This window comes from Aphelocoma coerulescens, chromosome 26, assembly GCF_041296385.1.
Source record: "Aphelocoma coerulescens isolate FSJ_1873_10779 chromosome 26, UR_Acoe_1.0, whole genome shotgun sequence".
Taxonomy (NCBI): domain Eukaryota; kingdom Metazoa; phylum Chordata; class Aves; order Passeriformes; family Corvidae; genus Aphelocoma; species Aphelocoma coerulescens.
In genome coordinates, this window is record NC_091039.1 from 1,450,331 (window position 1) to 1,468,298 (window position 17,968).

At 56.4% G+C, this 17,968-nt stretch overlaps 2 protein-coding genes across 2 annotated transcripts in view; one reads left to right on the forward strand and one right to left on the reverse strand.

Annotated features, from left to right (window-relative positions):
- Positions 1-1,090: 1,090 nt before the first annotated feature.
- Positions 1,091-8,181, forward strand: MYOG (myogenin). Its single transcript, XM_068995811.1, has 4 exons — positions 1,091-2,107; positions 3,096-3,657; positions 6,721-6,802; positions 7,669-8,181. The coding sequence occupies exons 2-4, from the start codon at positions 3,109-3,111 to the stop codon at positions 7,788-7,790; spliced, it is 753 nt and encodes a 250-aa protein (XP_068851912.1). The 5' UTR covers positions 1,091-2,107; positions 3,096-3,108; the 3' UTR covers positions 7,791-8,181.
- Positions 8,182-8,545: 364 nt separating this feature from the next.
- PPFIA4 (PTPRF interacting protein alpha 4) overlaps positions 8,546-17,968 on the reverse strand; it is a 34,586-nt gene continuing 25,163 nt past the window's right edge. The window contains exons 22-30 of the mRNA XM_068995898.1: positions 16,596-16,658; positions 15,081-15,107; positions 14,011-14,186; positions 13,209-13,306; positions 12,423-12,598; positions 12,129-12,197; positions 11,385-11,562; positions 10,118-10,205; positions 8,546-9,681 (exon numbers count right to left, since the gene is read on the reverse strand). Coding sequence (XP_068851999.1) covers positions 10,147-10,205; positions 11,385-11,562; positions 12,129-12,197; positions 12,423-12,598; positions 13,209-13,306; positions 14,011-14,186; positions 15,081-15,107; positions 16,596-16,658 — 846 coding nt within the window. The 3' untranslated portion in view covers positions 8,546-9,681; positions 10,118-10,146. The remainder of the gene's footprint in view (positions 9,682-10,117; positions 10,206-11,384; positions 11,563-12,128; positions 12,198-12,422; positions 12,599-13,208; positions 13,307-14,010; positions 14,187-15,080; positions 15,108-16,595; positions 16,659-17,968) is intronic.

Consider the following 17,968-nt stretch of genomic DNA (forward strand, 5'->3'; position numbering starts at 1 on the left):
GCAGCTCGGAGCAGGGAACAGGGACACGCACGGGTTAAGGCTCTGTGCACTGGGAGGGACACTCCCCAGGCTGCAACACGCTCACGTGTATCCATCCCCAAAACTCAGCAAATCCAGACCATCAGACGTGGTGGGAAAATCAGCCGAGGCAGCCCCTGGGTGTCTCTCCGTGACCCCGCTCCCTGGACCTGGCCACCGGCTTGGGAAGCTGCCCCGGAGGAGCAGGGACAAACCCTCCTCGCTGGGATTTTCTCAATGGAGGGGTATTTTTAGCTCTGGGCTCGTGGCTGCCCTCCCCGCCAGCTGTGTCGGGGTGAGCCGTCCCCGCGAGGCCCCCGAAGGTCACCCTGTGACGGATCGCAGCACGTTCTGCCCGGGGCTCACACAGCGTGGCTTTGTGTTGCCTCCCAGCCGCCACCATCCATCACGGGATAACCTGACAGCCGGCAGCAGAGCCCTAATCCCCCCTCGGCTCCGAATTACGCGGGGCACAGCCTCGGCCGCCGTGGGCACCCAGGGGACCGGGAAAAGCCGCCACGCTCGCCCATCCCCCAGCAGGTGCCTTTGTGGGGTGGGGTGGGTCATGATGGGAGCCTCTCCATAGCCCGGACACGGGGTTCCTTGATGATGGCTACTTGCCCAATGGGATTAATCATCCTTGATTTGATATCCACCGGGATGAGCCCGCCGGACCCACGGACCCCGGACCCTGGCGTGTCTTTCCGCCGTGTTCAGGGTTAGGCTCATCCACGGCATGGAGGGGCTGAAGGAGCTGCAGAGCTGCAGTTGGGTGAGCACAGCGTTATCCCTGCCCCCACATCACTGGATGAGACCCCCAAGTGGAGCTGGAGCAAGTGCAAGTGCTGGGGCTGCCACCCCATGGGGTGCCTCTTCCCAGTGCCCACCCCACGCTGCCACTGAGTGCCCTTTCTTCCCCGTGAGCTGCCTTCCCCCTCCCCTGCCTGCTCAGCCACAGGACACAGGGGACACGGTGCCCTTGGTGGCCTGTCGGGGCTGCCTTGTGCCACTTCTCCGGCTGGGGACACACGGCCGGCGCTGCCCCAGCAGTGCTGCCCCTGTTTATGAACTGCCAAATGCTTGACCTCTCCCCTGTGCAGGTCAGCCACGTGCCCGTGGAGGCTGTTATGTCACCACTGTGCCTCTCACCCTCCAAACATGCTCCTGCAATTCCAAAAAGCCCATTCATACAGTGAGCCAGGGTGCTCCTGACACCTCTCACCCAGGGACGCGGCTGCAGCTCAAGGGGCTCACCAGGGTCATGTCCACCAAGTGCCACTGCTAAAAGTGCCCCTGAGTGACTCGAGCGGCTTGATGTGATGGTGTGGAGCTGATGTGAAGCCCTCAGGCTCACTCCCAAAGCCTTCACTCCTGCCATGGGCACCTCTGCACATCTGAGGGATGAATCCTGCCTCTTCCCAACCCTTTTAGTGCTTTTTCCTTAAGCAAGGGCCAAGCTGATGCTCTGATTTCTTTCCTTCTTGAATATTTTTGAGTTTGACTGACTGTGGGGAGCACAGGGGCTGTGCTGAGGATGAACATCAGGCTGCAGGTCCTGCTTTCCTTAGCGAAGACTTTCGTAGATGTTAACACCATGGGGACAGCAAACCCCCAGGGCCGGAACCCCAAGAGAGCAGGAATCGGAGTGAGGAGGTGTTGGAAAGCTCCTGGCCCCAAAGAAATCACAACGAGGAGAGAAGAGCATCATGGCAGGTTCCAAAAAGGCCAGAAACCCACCCCAAGTGAGCAAGGGTGCTGATAGTGGGCACAGGGAATGTGCCACAGCACAGCCTCTCCGAGGAGGGGGAATTTGGGGAAGGAAAATCCCAGCAGGGTTGGCCCTGCACTTTGCTGACATTCTTTCCACTGACCGATCCCTCAGCTGGAATCTGGCCTGGAGCAGGAATAGGAGGAGATGGGAGATGGTTTCTGATGTTCCAGATGGAAAAAAAAATCCCCTCTGAATTAAAGACAAAGCTGGAGAGATGTGGCCAAGCCATTGGAGTCAGCGGGGAAGGGCTGGGGATGAGTTAAAATCCCCCTCATGCTGCTGCTGCTGGGTGTGCCTCAGTTTCCCTATCGGGAATGTGTGAGCAATGTGTCTTTTCTGGGAGAGGGGTGCATCAGGATGGCATTGGGGCTTTGGTTATCCACAGGTACAGAGGCCAGCACAGGGGAGCAGGCAGGAGGAGGCTGTGTTAGCTGGGAGAGGGTTGAGCCCAGCCTGGCTCTGCTGGAACCTGGAGACACATGGGAGAAGGTGTCCTTTGGGTTTGGTGCATGGGAGGAGCCACAAACATGGATTTTGTGACAAAAATGTGATAAGGGACTTGGCTGGGCACCTTCAAGAAGCCCTTGGTGGAGGAAAGGTTGGGCTTTGCTCTGTCCTGCCTGCTCTGTTCCAGTGGGACAGGCAGCAGGCACAGCAGCTGGAACTGGGACGGGTGAGCAGGGAGAGGGGTGTCCACAGGGATGGGACTGGAGCCTGGGGTGCTCCCTGCACTGGGACATCCCTCCCAGGGCTGGATTCCGAGGCTTCCCCGAGGCTTCAGCAGAAGTGGGATCAGTGTAACACGGAGCGGCAGGATGGGCTGTGGGGAATATGGGGCAGAGCGGGACCGGGAGGGAGGTGGGAAGGGCTGGGAAGGGGACGATACTGTGCTGGTGTTGGGTCCCACCGCAGGGAAGGCACAGATTTGGGGTGCCGTGGGATCCAGGCGGGGGCAGCGTGAAGGGACGGGGATGCCCTGGTCAGGCAGGTTGGCCACGAGGCCACCATGGCTCCCCCAGCCCAGCCGTAACTGAAGGGACCAGATGACGCAGGAATGCCGGGGGGAGCTGGCAGCCGCCCGCCGTCCCCAGTGGCACCTCGGGGCTCACACAAAGCCCTTGTTCGGGTTCAGCCGAGCTGCCCCCCCGCCGTGCCAGCCCCCCCAGCCCCGCCGGGCCGGGCACTGTAATCCCCGTGGGGAGAGCACATGGAATCAGACGGACAAGTTTTGATGTGAGGCAGCAGCTTAGGGTGGGCTCAGGTTTCCTTTGGGTTTTCTATATTTATCTCCGTGATTTAATGCCAGCGCCGGGGTTTAAATGGCACCAAGCAGTTGGCGCGGGGAGAGGGAGCAGCCGTCCCCGAGCCGCGCGCACGTCCCCGAGCCGCCCATGGAGCTCTTCGAGACCAACCCGTACTTCTTCCCGGAGCAGAGGTTTTACGATGGGGAAAACTTTCTGGGCTCCCGCTTGCAGGCCTACGAGCCCGCGGCGTTCCCCGAGCGCGCCGAGGCGGCCCTGTGCGCCGAGGGCAGGGTGGCTCTGGAGGACAAGGAGGCGCTGGCCGAGCACTGTCCCGGGCAGTGCCTGCCCTGGGCCTGCAAGGTGTGCAAGAGGAAATCGGTGTCCATGGACCGGCGGCGCGCGGCCACGCTGCGGGAGAAGCGGCGCCTCAAGAAGGTGAACGAGGCGTTCGAGGCTCTGAAGCGCAGCACCCTCCTGAACCCCAACCAGCGGCTGCCCAAGGTGGAGATCCTGCGCAGCGCCATCCAGTACATCGAGCGCCTGCAGAGCCTGCTCAGCTCCCTCAACCAGCAGGAGCGGGACCAGCGGGACCTGCGATTCCGGCCCGCCGCGGCCCCGCCCGCCGTGAGTGTCCCTGGCTGTCCCCCGGTGCCCAGCCTGGGCTGGGAGCAGCGTGCCGGGGGTGGTGCCCCATGGGGTGATGCGGTGGGGGTGACGCTCCGCGGGGTGATGCCTTTTCGGGGTCACACTCCATGGGAGCAAGGCCGTATGGGAGTGATGCTCTGTGGGGCAATGCCCTGTGGGGGTGACTTCTATGGGACGGTGCTCCATAGGGGGATGCCATTTAGGGGTGATGCTCTGCGCAGGTGATGCCTGATGTGGGCAGGGTCATTTGGGGGTGCCGTTCTATGGCAGTGATGCTCTATGGGGACAATGCCCTATGGAGGTTATGCCCTATGGGGGTGACAGTCTGTGGAGTTGATGCCATATGGGAATGATGTTCTATGGGGGTGATGTCATTTTGGGGTGCCGTTCTATGTGGGTGATGCTCTATGGGACGGACGATGCTTTAAGGGGTTGATGCCATTTCAGGGTGAAGCCCTTTGGGAGTGATGCCACAGGGGAGTGATTCTCTATGGGGACACTGCTCTACAGGGGTGACGCCCTGTGCGGGTAACCCCAAGCAGAGGCACTGCAGGAGCTCTGGGGCACTGGGTCCTGCTGGGGGGAACAGGACTCCGGCTCTGGGGCGAGGCAGACGCTGCCGGCTCGGGACACTGGTGGCTGTGTGAGTGTGGCCTGCAGGGGGGCACGGAGACAATGGTCCCACCCTGCTGAGAGCTCACATCCCTGTGGGACAGGGGCTGCTGCCGCTCTGTCCCTGTGAATGGGTGTGTTGGGGCCATGGTCCTGGGCTGGGGAGAGGTGGGAAAGGTGAAAATGGAGTAAATAACATAGAACTAAACTAAATGAAAATATAATAGAATAAATATAATATCATATTATATCATATCATATATCATATCATATCATATCTTAAATATAATATATTAAATATAATATATTAAATATAATATAATATAATATAATATAATATAATATAATATAATATAATATAATATAATATAATATATAATAATTTAACTAATAAAATTAAATACTAAACACAAAAATAGAAACGAAAATATGAAATATAAAAATAAAATATAAAGCATAAAGTATAAAATGAAATTAACACTCCCTGCTCACACTCAGGCAGAGGAAGGGATGAGAGGGGTGGCACAGGGACACCTCTGGTTTCTAGGACTGATGTGGATGAGGACACGCAGTAGTCGTGTCCTGCCGCAGCCCCCAGAGTGCCAGGACCTGTCACACCACAAGATTTTGGTTATTTAACCAAGTTTTTGAGAGGTATTTTCATCTGCCCCTGGTTCCTGGGGATGGCTGGGCGTGTGCTTCCCTGCTGCTCTGAGGTTTGGATCTGGGAATGCACAGAGAGCTGAAACTCCAGCCACAGGTGCAGGGAGCAGTGATCGATCCAGATGGAGGTCTGTGTATCCGTACAGGCATTGCTGACACGGGTTCTACAGAGACAGAGATCACACAGATAAACTGGAGGTGAAATTGATATGGATATGATAGCTATGGAGACAAATTATAGAGATTATATAAGTGGATAGAGATAATCTAGGTAGTGATAAAATTATACAGATTGTCTATAGATACATATATACAAATGACATACAGGTATATCTATAGATACAGGTCATGGAGATATAGATCATGTAGGTATGGATGAGGTAGATACAGAAATAAGTAATGTAGGTATGGATATAAATATGACATGTATGGGGATACAGATACAGATATAGATACAGATATAGATATATAGATATAGATATAGATATATAGATGTAGATGTAGATGTAGATGTAGATGTAGATACAGATACAGATATAGATACAGATACAGATACAGATATAGATAGATATGGATATGGATATGGATATGGATATGGATATGGATATGGATATAGATATATAGATATAGATATAGATATAGATATAGATATAGATATAGATATAGATATAGATACGGAGGGACTTTTTCAGAGGCCCAGAAGAGGGAATCCCAGATCTCCTCCCATACTAAGGGATTTCAGGGCCAAACCAGCAGGTACCCAGGTAATCCAATTTAGTGCTGAATAAAGAAATGAAAAAGTATTTAGGCTCCATCCTACATATTTGCAGGACTTCTCAGTATCCACTTTAATGCCAGAATCCACTTGGATACCAGAATCCAATTTCCACTTCCCAGAATCCACTTGGATTTGTAAATGTGCCCAAAACTGTGCTGAGCTGTGCCTTTGTCACTTCTGTTCTGAGCTGCCCCTTGTCCCAGGTGTAGCCAGGGGTTCACATATTGATGCAAAAGCCAGTATTCTGGGGAAAAAAAAGATCATATCTGTAAGAATTTCCTGTTTTAATGGGAAATAAGTCCAAGTGTTAATTAATTATCCTGTGCTGCCATGAGCTTGAAGACCCAAAGTGCCGTTTCTAGTCCGCTACAAAGAGCTGGGTCCATGGGGTTGCTCATATAAATCACATTTGGGCTGACACCCACTCCCAGATAAAGACACATGCCAAAAAAGTGAATTCTGGGATTTGCCGAGTAATGGTCTCATTTTTCATGCTGTCAGCTCTTTTCTCCAAAATAACCACTCAGCCCCAAATCCACAAATCAAACTGCCAAAAGCTTTTCCCAAATCCTCTTCCCCCTGGGGACAGCCTGAGGCCATCCAGCCCGCGTGTCATTTTTTATGAGCCTGATTAGGTGATTCTCAGCAAAAAGCTGTTTTGCCCAAGGACATTTGTTTGTCTCCAGCCCTTCCTCATAATCAGTGGGGAAAGAGACACCTCTTTATCTGCAGTGAGCGGGAGCCCCATTTCTCTGTGGCCAGTGTCCCAAAAAAAGGAGGTTTTTCAGCCTTTATGGTTAAGGAAGCACCTGGCCCTGATGGGTCCTGGGGACCCCGTGTGCTGTTGGCTCCTCCAGGTGGGGAGGGACGTGCCCCCCTCCACAGGGGTGTCCTGCTGTGGGATGGGCCCCCCGGGGTGTTTTTGGGGTGGCTGGTGGGGTTCGGCCGTGCCAGAGGAGGTGACACACGGTTGCTCTGGGCTCCTGCAGGCAGCCAGCGAGTGCGGGTCCGGCAGCTCCTCCTGCAGCCCCGAGTGGAGCAGCCAGCTGGAGTTCGGCACCAACCCTGCAGGTAACGCCCTCCTCGCCACCCTGGGCATCCCACGGCCTCGCTGGGCTTGCAGGGAGTGGGAAGAGCAGGGGCACCGCAGCCCTGGAGAAGAGGATCACTGAGCCAGCCCTCCCTCGGGCAGGAGATGGTCGGAGCAAAGGACAGAAGGAAACTTCTCCTCCTCTGCCCGTTCTGCTGCTGCAGAGTGATGAGCTCAGAGATCCTCCAGCACCTCCTTGGTCAATGCTCAGCACTTCAGGCTTCTCCCAGCCCTGATTTCACCAAAACACCAACCCTTGGGAGCTGAGAAATTGGGCTGCAGTAGCCTGGGGCCCTGGTGGCTTCATCCCCAGCAAGGGTTTCATCTGTTGCCATCCCTTGGCTTGCCTTTGCTGCTGTGTTGCTGGGCATGGCTGGGCATGGCTGGGCATCACTGGGCATCACTGGGTATCGCTGCCTCAGCCCTCCTTCCCTCCCCACACACCCTCGGCAGCTGCTGATCTTTTTTCCCATGCTTGCCATTATCCCCACCCCTGCCAAATCCACCTGTTATTTTCCCCAGAAGGCAGAAACTTAAATCTCATTTTCCAGTGGAGATTAAAACATATAAAGGGCCCAAAAGTTCCACTCCCTGTTGGTCTCTCATCCTTCCCCGGGGGGAGGGGGGGGCTGGCAGCAGGTCCCTAGGTCACGCTGGCCGTGGGAGGGATCATGGGGTCACAGAATAGTAGAAAATAATCAACAAATTGTTAGAGGTGGAAAAGATCATCAAGTCCAACCCTCAGCCATGTTCAGCACTAACCTACATCTCCCTGAACAGAAGGAGGAGCTCTCTCCAGCACACAGTCCCCATTCCCAGCAGCATCCTCACCCCTTTGTCTCCCCAGATCACCTCCTGGCCGACGAGGCAGCCGAGGAGCGCAACCTGCACTCGCTGTCTTCCATCGTGGAGAGCATTGCCGTGGAGGACGTGGCCGTGACGTTCCCGGAGGAGCGGGGTCAAAACTGAGCTGCCAAAACCCCCGGTGGCTCCTCGAGCTGGTAACGGGGTGGGAATGAGATGCCAGAAGGGTCCAGCTGCTGGAAATCACATCCACCCCTCCGGTGTCGTGGGCTGCACGGTGACACCACTCGGCTCCCTCCCCGCTCCCTGCGGAATGCTCCCGCTGGGCTGGAAGAACAGGCAGAGGTGGGATGGGGCTGCGGCTCCTGCAGGGGCTTCCCGGGGCCAGGCCCTGCTCCGCTGCCCGGCCGGGGACGGGCAGGTTTGGGGCCAATGTGTGTGCTGGGTTCGCTTTGCTGAGTTTTCCAGATGCTCCTTGACCAAGGTCTCTCTCCGGCCGGTGGCCGGTGGTGCCGGCCCGGAGCCCGCCTGTCTTTTCTACTGAACGCTGTGTGCAGTTGCCTTTTAGGGTTTTTTTAATTATTATTTTTGCTAACTTATTTGGATTCTTTTTTAAATAAAGGCATTCTTGTTTGGACAGCTTGGGTTTCCTTTACTGTTGTCCTGGCCTGTGTAGGTCTCCCCAGTTCCACAATCCCCAAATCCAGGTTGAAGATTTTTGTATCAGTAAATCCAGCTGGACCTTGGAACAGTCTCTCAGCTGGGAACTGGATGTGCCACGCTTCAGTCAGCCCTATACAGACCAGTGATTTCACTGGTGTTTAACTGGGGTTCAGCCCTGTGCCCCAAAGATCTTGAGGGAGCCAGAGATTAATGATATTTTTAATTTGGGCTCTAAAAAGAAGGCTCAAAGCCAGCACTGTTTTAAAATCCTGTTTATTGGAACACACATACATCCTTTCCTGACCCGATCCAGGGTTTGGAGTCCATGCAGTACCAATAATATGACGAAAGAAATAGGGCATTGATATAAAGGGCTCACTGACTCTTCAAATTAAAAAAATATTTAATACTGTATTAGGCAAATAATACACCGAAAAGACGTCGTGACTGTAGAGCCTCTCAGATATTGCACTTCCAGACAGCACATGATAAGTATAAGGTCATTCCAGCCATCAATAAATATCACATCAGAAATAGGGGCCACACAAGGCAAACGTGGCATGAGGAGACGAAGAGATCCTACCCTACGGGGAAGAAATGGGAAGAGTTAAGAGCCTCCTGGATTGACCCCTGCAGGAGGCAGGAGGGGAGAACATCTCCTCTGCACCCGGAGGGGAAGGGTGGGCACGTCCCGGGGGCGGGGGGGCTCCCGTTGTCTCCCCGGGCACCCAAGGAGGGTCCCCTCTCCCGTGGGCGCTGGGCACCGTCCCCGTGAGCCGTGTGGGGCGGTCCCAGGCGCAGCCCCCTCAAACAGGGCACCTGACAGCACCAAAATCAGCACCTCGCCCGCCCGGCCCTGGGCAGACACCGCCCTCCTCACCCCGTGCTGGGCCCCCTTCATCCCACCCAGCACCAGCCCTGGCACTGCCCCAGCCCCCCCGGGGGCAGCTCCTTGCCCGGCCACCCTGGAGGGAGGATTTTCACGAGCCTGAATCTTCCTTGGCTTCAAGTCCTGTGGGCAGCAGCATCCCTGATGCCCAGGGCTCGGGCGAGTCAGTGCAGCCCCGTGGCAGATTGGCAACACGAACCAGGCAGGAGAGAGGCTTCCAAACATCGCAGACACTTTGCAGGTGTCTGTGTTGCTCCCCAGATTGCACCACGCCAGGACGGCCTCTGGAGCACATCCATGGCCCGGCCAGCACGGGGAGAAGTGGGGGACAGGCCACGGCAGGAGCCACGGGAGCCGGGGGAAGCGGGGGGTGCACGAGCAGGAGGGACAGATCCTGTCGGTCCACAGCAGTGACAGTCTGTGGGTCTGGGCCGAGGAACAGGCACAGGCTGGGCTCTCGTCCTGGAAGGCAGCCAGCACGTGGCACACGGACATGGGGATTTGCTGAGGAGCAAAGTGGGAAAGGGCCCGTGAGGATGCTGGCTCAGCTCCACCAGTGCACCCATCGGCCAACAAACCCAGATGGAATCAGCACTGGATCCTCCTGGCACAGGGCAACCAGGGGCACAGCAGGATCCCAGGAGTGCTTGACAATCCTCCCCTCACACAAGTGGAACCCTCACAGGATGGCACCCTGGGGTCCCCAGTGGAGCTGTCTGTCCAAGCCTGGACAAACCACGCGTGGTGGGATGCTGAGCATCCCTCCTGCATCGTCTCTGTGAGCCCTGGGCAGCAGCAGCTCCCCCACCACTGAGGTCTCCCTGGCCCTCCATGGCCAGGCAAACCTTGGCGAGGGCAGCCCCCTGCCCGGGTGCTGCTGGGGCTCCTGCTCTGCCCTGGTCCCCAGGCAGCTCCAGGTCTCGGTTCCCCTCGCGCTCACCCAGGGCCTGGCTCCCGTCTCGCTGACCCTCAGCACGAGTACGTCCGAACCGTGGAGGTCTCCAGCCTTGGGGACCCGGAGGCACCGACTGGAAGGGAACCAAAGAGCAAAGCAATTAGTGACTGCTCCAATTAGCCCCCAGCTTCCCCAAATCCTGTGTTTATTGAGCAGCATCTGTGCACTGCAGCCACGTGAAGATGAGGGTCAGAGGAAGAGCCACGTTTGGCCAGCTTGGATGCTCCTGAGGCCTCAGGGTATTTGGGAAATTGCCACTTGCCATCCCTGCTCCTGGGCAGTGAGCACCCTGCTCCCTGCCTGGGTGCGATTCTGCCCCAGGTTTCACTGTCCTCAGCCAGGTGGGAACTGCACCTTCTGGGGATGGGGTGGAAAAGGTCAAAGAGAAGCTTGATCCAAACTGCTGGATGGAAAGCTGGGACATTTGAGCAAAACTTGAGGCAGGAGAAGAGCTGGGCCTGAGGTTTGGAGTTGGAAGGTGAACGCACACCTTTCTAATTCTCATTCCCACCCTCATTTCTGAGCCTGCTGAAGCCAACTTTGCTCCAGTGGGGATGCGGCAGCTGCCTTGGGACAGTGGGACCACGGTGCCGGGTCCAGGGGACAAATTGGGGTGACCTGGCTGGAGCTTCTGCCTCCCTACAGCTTTGGAAGTGACCAAGACACCTTGAAGAAAGGAGATGTGTGGTGGGGGCAGATCCTGGGACATAAAACAGGACAGCCAACAGCACAGGCAGCCAGGGTGTCCCAGCAGGTCCTGCCAGCCCTGGGAGAGCTCAGGCAAATGGAGCTGGTTAATACATCCCTTTGGGGTTTCCAGAAGGCAGAATGGACGAAACTGGCCCAGGCTGGGCAGTCCCTGGGTGACATATCCCACCCCACACCCCAATCCTGGCCCCTCCCTTGTCCTCGTAGTTCATAACCAAGAAATCACACACAGGTCTGAAAAAACCCTCCCAGAAAAACCATTTCCAGCAGGCCACAGCTCCAGGATCACATGGATTGAGCATCTTGGGTGACCAGCAAGCCTCTCTCATCTCCCTCTCCCTGTCTCCCTCTCTTCCTCCTTCTCCTTCTCCTTCTCCTTCTCCTTCTCCTTCTCCTTCTCCTTCTCCTTCTCCTTCTCCTTCTCCTTCTCCTTCTCCTTCCTCTCCCCTTCTATCCCTCTCCTCTCCTGGTCGCACATCCTTCCCCACATTCCCTAAGACTGAGCAGGGGTGGGAGAGGACCCTCTGGAGAAGGGCTGACCCACCTTCCGGGGGCATTTTCTTGGCGGGAGCAGCTGGAGGGGGCAGTGGCACGAGGCTGGTGACACGGAAGCCGGCGGGCAGGGTCTCAGCAGAGCCGCTGAGGAGGTTGATGCTGTGCACGTCCCGCGGGCGGAAGCGCTTGCGCCAGGACGGCGTCCGACGGAAGGTCTTGTCATCACCCTGCGGGGACAGCACGGGCCCGGGGTCAGTGCCAGCAGCACCTTCTGCCCCTGGGAGACAGCAGCTAACAAGGGCGGGCCTGTCCTTGGTGATCAGCTCTAGCAAAGTGTAGGATCAAACTGGCCCAAGGACACAGGACATCTTGCTGGGATCCCATGGCATTGGCTTTATCCTTTCCAGCTCATCTCTCTCTCCACAGTCTGCCTGCAAAGATGCCTTGGAGACATCAACACAAAAGTCCCAGTAAAGACTCCAAGGGATGCCGGGCTCATGGCAGAGGAGCTCCAGCCCTCAGAGCAGCTCCCCTGGACTCGCTGCAGCAGCTCCAGGTCCTTCCCGTGCTGGAACCGCAGGGCTGGAGGCAGCTCTGCAGGGGGGGTCTCAGCTGAGCGGGCACAGGGGCAGAATCCCCCCCTGCCCTGCTGCCCACGCTGGGGGCTCAGCCCAGCACACGGGGGGGTTCTGGGCTGCCAGAGCACGTGGCCGGGGCATGCTGAGCTTCTCATCCACCAGCACCCCCATGTCCTTCCCCAGTCACATAGGACATGGAGAGGTTTGGCACTCACATCATCCAGCCTCCGGTCCGTGCCCAAGGCGAGCAGGTTGTTGAACTCCCTCTCCAGCACTTGTCGAGCCTGCAATTAACCAAAAAATTATGATCCCCCATCAATGGGGAATGTGCTTCCAGCCCAAACTCCCATCCTAGGAAAGCCTGAGTGTGACAGAAAGAGCCCCCATGCCATAGGAGAGCTCTGCTTTGAAAGGCAGAGCTGGGTTTGTGACACTGGTGGGGTCACACCACAGCCATGTCCCACACTGGCCACTCTCCTCCAAAATCCCCCAAGGATGCTGGCTCCTACCTGGGTGTTCTGGGTGGGGATCTGCAGCACAAGGGCCAGGCTGTTGTGGTCAAAGTTCTCGTCGAGGGCCAGCAGGGCCCCGTGCACGCCGCTCTCCACCAGGTTGTTCCCGTACTCGCGCAGCCCGATGGACTGGATCCAGTGAATGACCTGGTCATTGGTCCACACCAACACATCTGCACGACAGCAAGGGCACAGCTCAGGGCCACCCCACACCCCACTCACAGCTCTGAGGAGATCTGGGCATGTCCTGAGGCCCTTTCCCTTTGCCACAGGCTGATCCTGGGACTCTCCTTCCCAAGCCAGCAGCAAAACCAGGAGCTCAAGTGCCAGGAACAGCTCCATTCAATTTACCAAGCTTAAAGCTGAAATAACAGGCAGAAAACAACTGTGAAAATTAATCCTAAGAAGCCACGGCTGCTGGTGTAATTAGGGGCATTATCAGTAATGAGATGTAATCCAAGCAGCAGCCAGATGTGTGTGGAATCTCAGGACAGCAACGAGGAAGGGGAGGCTGAGCAAGCTGGGGGTGTCCTGAGCAGTGAAATGGGCAGAGAAGATCATGGGATGCTCAGGCTGCATCTTTGCTTTCCCCTCCTCCCTCCTCATGCCTGCCTGGGGTCAGCTGATAAAGGCACTTGGAGCAGCACGGAGGTGCCTCTGGAGAACAGCCCTGTGGGCTCACAAACAATGGGTTAAAAATGAGGGACAGGAGAGAGACCAGCCCTGGGTATCTCCTGGGAGGTTTCTCTTCTCCTGTTCTGGAGCTGGATGGGGCGTGCTGACCTTTGATTTCGTGTTGGGTCTCCTCTCGCCTCCTCTCGAGCTCTTTGCGGTCGTAGTTGAGCCTCTTGAGGCACATGATGCCGTACTGGAGGCTGGTGCTGCAAGGACATGAGGGGACACGAGGGGTCACCCAGCCCTCCAGGACACGTGGCTGGGAGGGACCCGGGTAGGGACGTCCCTCTCTGCGTGCTCCCCTCACGCCCAAAGGGTGCTTCAGGCCAGGGGTGGGCCAGGACAGGCACAACCCAAAGCTGGAAAATGGGGAATGTCCCTCCCTTCCACAGCAATTCCCTGCTCCATCAGTTTGAGCCTGTTCCAGCTGCCTGAGAGTGCACAGATCCCAACGATCCTCACACTTGGTGGCCGGAGAGGGAAGGGGGGACCAGCCCATGGGGGCTGCTCCAGGCTGAAGGGCTCACCCCTGGAGGTGACCCTGGCAGGCCCCTGGGTCAGGGTGGGCAGTGGAAGCCCATGGCAGGGTTGGATCCCGGTGCTGGAGCCATGGCTGGGATGGCACAAGCCTTCTCCCACTGGGCTGCTGGCAGACACCAGTGGAGCACCAGGCAGGATGAGCCTGAAGTTTTGCCTGTGGTTTGCTTCACAGCCAGGCAAAGGCCTGCTCCTCTGCAGTTCTGCAGCAGGGAGTGAGGTGAAGGAGAACTTCTGCCCAGAAGAGCCATCCCAGCCCAGGGCAGTGAGTCCAGCTCGAGCCACCCAGGGCTGCCCAAGACTGGAGAATCCATCACATCCCCCCCTCCTCTGCTCCACGTGCACGCTGGGGAGCTCTGGGGGCTGGACTCACCGGTGGAAACTGTCCACCATCTTCAGGTGCACCCGCAGGTCCTTCTTGGTGAGGTGGTCCAGCATGCGCGCGTCCACCAGGCACTCCATGAAGTAGCTGCGGTACTGGGGCAGACCCAGGCTGGGAAGCCACTCGTTCCCAATCCACTCATGGTTCATGTCCCCATAGGCCAACGTCTGCAGAGAAGCACATGGAGAAGCTGGGGGAGAACCCAGGGCTTGGTGGAGCTGCAGGATCCCAGGAGATCGGTGACAGCCCGGGAGGGTCACTGGCCTGAGGCCAAGCCCAGGCCAGAGGAGTGAGCCCTGGGTGGTGCTGAAGGAGCTGGAGGGAACAGTCCTGCTGGCCATGGTCTGTGTCCTACTCATGTCCCCACAGGAGACAAAGCAGTAGCCAAAAATAAGGGCAAGGGATAACTGGACTTTATGAGCAGCTGCCTCTGGAAAAAGCACATTCATTGAAAGATGAAACAACTGAGAAATAGGTTCCAGTGCATCCCCAACTGTTTTTTAAGAATCTCTATTTTAAGAATCTCTATTTTATGACTTCAAAACAAAAAAAAAAAGGTCAGTTTTGGGAAAAAAAACCCACCCATTCACTTCCACTGCAAACTGATTTTGGGTCCAAAAATGAATTAAAATCCACCAGAAGGAAAGTAAAGCATTTGAGAGGGATAAAACCAGAAGAGATGGATCCAAGCAGGACTCTTTCCTCCCACCTTTTTGGTTCACAAAAATGATCAGTATGGATTTGGGGCTACAAAATAGGTGAAAAGTAAATGTCTATGCAGCTGGAATCCTGCCCCCATGCAGGGTGGTCACACCCCTGGGGGGTTCTCAACACAGGCTCTGGATCCCACAAAGCAGGTCCCAGGAAAAGCCACTGCCTGGAGCAGAGAGGGGCCCAGGAGGACACCCTGTAGGTGAGACATGGCCCAGAGGGTGCAGGTAAAAGCTTCCAAGGCCTCAGTGAACATCAAAGCCCCAAAAATCCCCTGGGATGTCCAGCCCTGCCCTGCCCACCCCATGCACCGCCCACCCCATGCCACAAGGGTGGCCCAGGGACCTCACCTGTGCCCAGCTGCCTTCCTCTGTGTCCTAAGTGTGACACGCAGCATGTCAACAGAAAGGACAGTGAAGTCAGTACCTGCTGGCCCTGAGCATGGGACCCCTGAGCATGGAGGGACACAGAGGGGACACAGCTCGCTCTTATGGCTTGGGGACCTCAGCCTTGTCCCCAGGGTGCTGGGGACACCCTGACCCCGCTGGGCCTGGCTCCCACCCCATCTCTGACCAAGAATACAGGAAGGAGAAGGAGAAGGAGAAGGAGAAGGAGAAGGAGAAGGAGAAGGAGAAGGAGAAGGAGAAGGAGAAGTAGGAGAAGGAGAAGGAGAAGGAGAAGGAGAAGGAGAAGGAGAAGGAGAAGGAGAAGGAGGAGGAGGAGGAGGAGGAGAAGGAGAAGGAGAAGGAGAAGGAGAAGGAGAAGGAGAAGGAGAAGGAGAAGGAGAAGGAGAAGGAGAAGGAGAAGGAGAAGGAGAAGGAGAAGGAGAAGGAGAAGAAGAAGGAGAAGGAGAAGGAGAAGGAGAAGGAGAAGGAGAAGGAGAAGGAGAAGGAGAAGGAGAAGGAGAAGGAGAAGAAGGAGAAGGAGGATAGAGAATGAGGCTTGGGCTGGAGATGGCACTGACCCTGGCGATTGTTCATCTTCCCTGGGAAACACAGAAAGAGTTCTCAGGTTCCCCCAGGTCAGATGGATGAAAGAGAATTAAGCTTCAGTTCATGTGTCACAACCCCCAGGGGGCTGCCCAAGCCAATTTGCTGATTTTGTGGCTGTTTCCTCCTTTGCCAACCTGTGCTGGTTTTCCTCAGTCTCACAGAACCTGCCAAGGGACAGTGGCACATCCCTGCCACTCAACTCAATAAAATGCCTATTTCAGAGAACCCCAAATTTGTTTGGATTGGAAGGGACCTTAGAGCTCATCCCATTCCACCCCTGCCATGGGCAGGGACACCTTCTGCTAGCCCAGGGTGCTCTAACTTGGCCTTGGACACACAATTCCCACACAAATCCAAAATGCTGCCCTGCTCTGAGACACAGATGGGGTGATCAGGTTGCAGAGAAGGGAGTGGCTCCCTCTCTCCAAAGGGGCCAGAGTTTTTGGGAGCATGGACACATCCCTGCAAGGGACCCCAAGCTGTCAGCCAGGGGCAGGGACAGTGGGGACAATGTTTGGGTGTGCTGAGATCAGTGGGGGATTAGGCCGTGACCTGGGTGCAGAATGACTCGGGGATCTCATGTGTCTGTCTGGAGATCACTCCTGGGTTTTGTCTTTAACTCCCAAACAACAGCCAGGCTGCTCTGGAAACCCAGTGAAATCCACAAGGGAAAATAAATCTGATGGGGTTTAAGCTACTTTCAGAAATTGCTGGACATTAAAGGTTGAAAGAGGGTTTCTAAAGAGCTGCAGGGTGCTGGCCAAGAGCTGACATGTGAGGGATCCCCTTCCCTCTGGGTAAACACGCCTGCAGCTGCTCGGACCCCAACAGCCGGGGGCTGCCTCCAGCAGCCTGGGGCCTGCCCAGCCTCACCGTCTTGGTGGAAGTTGCCATGGTCTCCATCTCCTCATGGGTGACCCAGACGTTTCCAGAGGACTGCAGGGAAAAGAGCAGAGGGGTCAGAGCAAACCACCACAGAAACATGGCCTTGGTTCACAACCAGCATGGAGTCATGGAATCACAGAATTGTGAAGGTTGGAAAAGACCTTTAATATCATCAAGTCCAACCCTCAACCCAGCACCACCACTGTGTTCAGCACTAACCTCAAGTACAACATCCACTCATTTTCTGAACACTTCCATGGATGGTGACTCCACCATTGCCCTGGGCAGCTGTGCCAGGGCCTGACCACCCTTTCCATGAAGAAATTTTCCCCAATATCCAACCTGCCCCTCCCCTGGCCCAGCCTGAGGCCGTTCCCTCTCCTCCTGTCCCTGTTCCCTGGCAGCAGAGCCCGACCCCCCCGGCTGCCCCCTCCTGTCAGGGACTTGTGCAGAGCCACAAGGTCCCCCCTGAGCCTCCTTTGCTCCAGGCTCAGCCCCTTTCCCAGCTCCCTCAGCCGCTCCTGGGGCTCCAGCCCCTTCCCCAGCCCTGTTCCCTTCCCTGGACGTGCTCCAGCCCCTTCAGGTCTCTCTTGTCAGGAGGTGCCCAGAACTCCCCCAGGATTCCAGGTGTGACCCCAGCAGTGCCAGCACAGGGGACGGGGACTGCCCTGGGCCTGCTGCCACCACAGTGCTGGGACAGACCAGGTGCCCTTGGCCTTTTTGCCCACCTGAGCACACCTGGGCTCATCTGGGCTCACCCGGGCTCATGTCCAGCCTCTGTCAGCACCAACCACGCTGGACCCAAGCCCAGCTCAGGCTGGTGGAGGATCAGACCACCCTGTGCTTGGAGCTGTCCTGGGGACATCCCACATCCTTGCAGCTCAACCTGGTGACACCCCACTGCCTGAGGTGACCCTGGGATGTCCATGCAGCCACAGAGAGCAGAGTAAGGAGAGCAGAGCATTTATCTCCCTTTCCACTTTAGTGTGATGCTCAAGGAGCCTGCAGGCCTGTCCCCATCAGCTGTGACCCCACACACAGCCATCTGAGGGGGACAGAGCAGCTTCCCTTCTGCCAGCTGCACATCTACGGATGTGTCTTGGCATTACTGGGCCACCACTAACCCCTCAAGGCTTTTGGGGACCAGCAAAAGACACAATCCCTCCATCCTAGCAAGGGCAGAGATCTGCAGTTGATCTGAGCTGCCCCAGGAATTTCAGATGGAAAGGCTTGTGCTGAAATGATTGGGAGGGAGGCTGTGTGGAGCCGAGCTGGCCCTGTACATCAGGAACGTCTGGATTCTGCTCTTCAGATGGAGCTTTATCCTCTCCAGGGCAGCCAGGCCCTGAGCTCTGCTCTTT

Excerpts from the sequence above, each read along its gene's own strand:
- MYOG (XM_068995811.1), top strand. The coding sequence starts at position 3,109 with ATGGCACCAAGCAGTTGGCGCGGGGAGAGGGAGCAGCCGTCCCCGAGC. Across the intron at positions 3,658-6,720 it reads CCGCCGCGGCCCCGCCCGCC|GCAGCCAGCGAGTGCGGGTC; the intron begins GTGAGTGTCCCT and ends GGGCTCCTGCAG. Across the intron at positions 6,803-7,668 it reads GTTCGGCACCAACCCTGCAG|ATCACCTCCTGGCCGACGAG; the intron begins GTAACGCCCTCC and ends TTGTCTCCCCAG.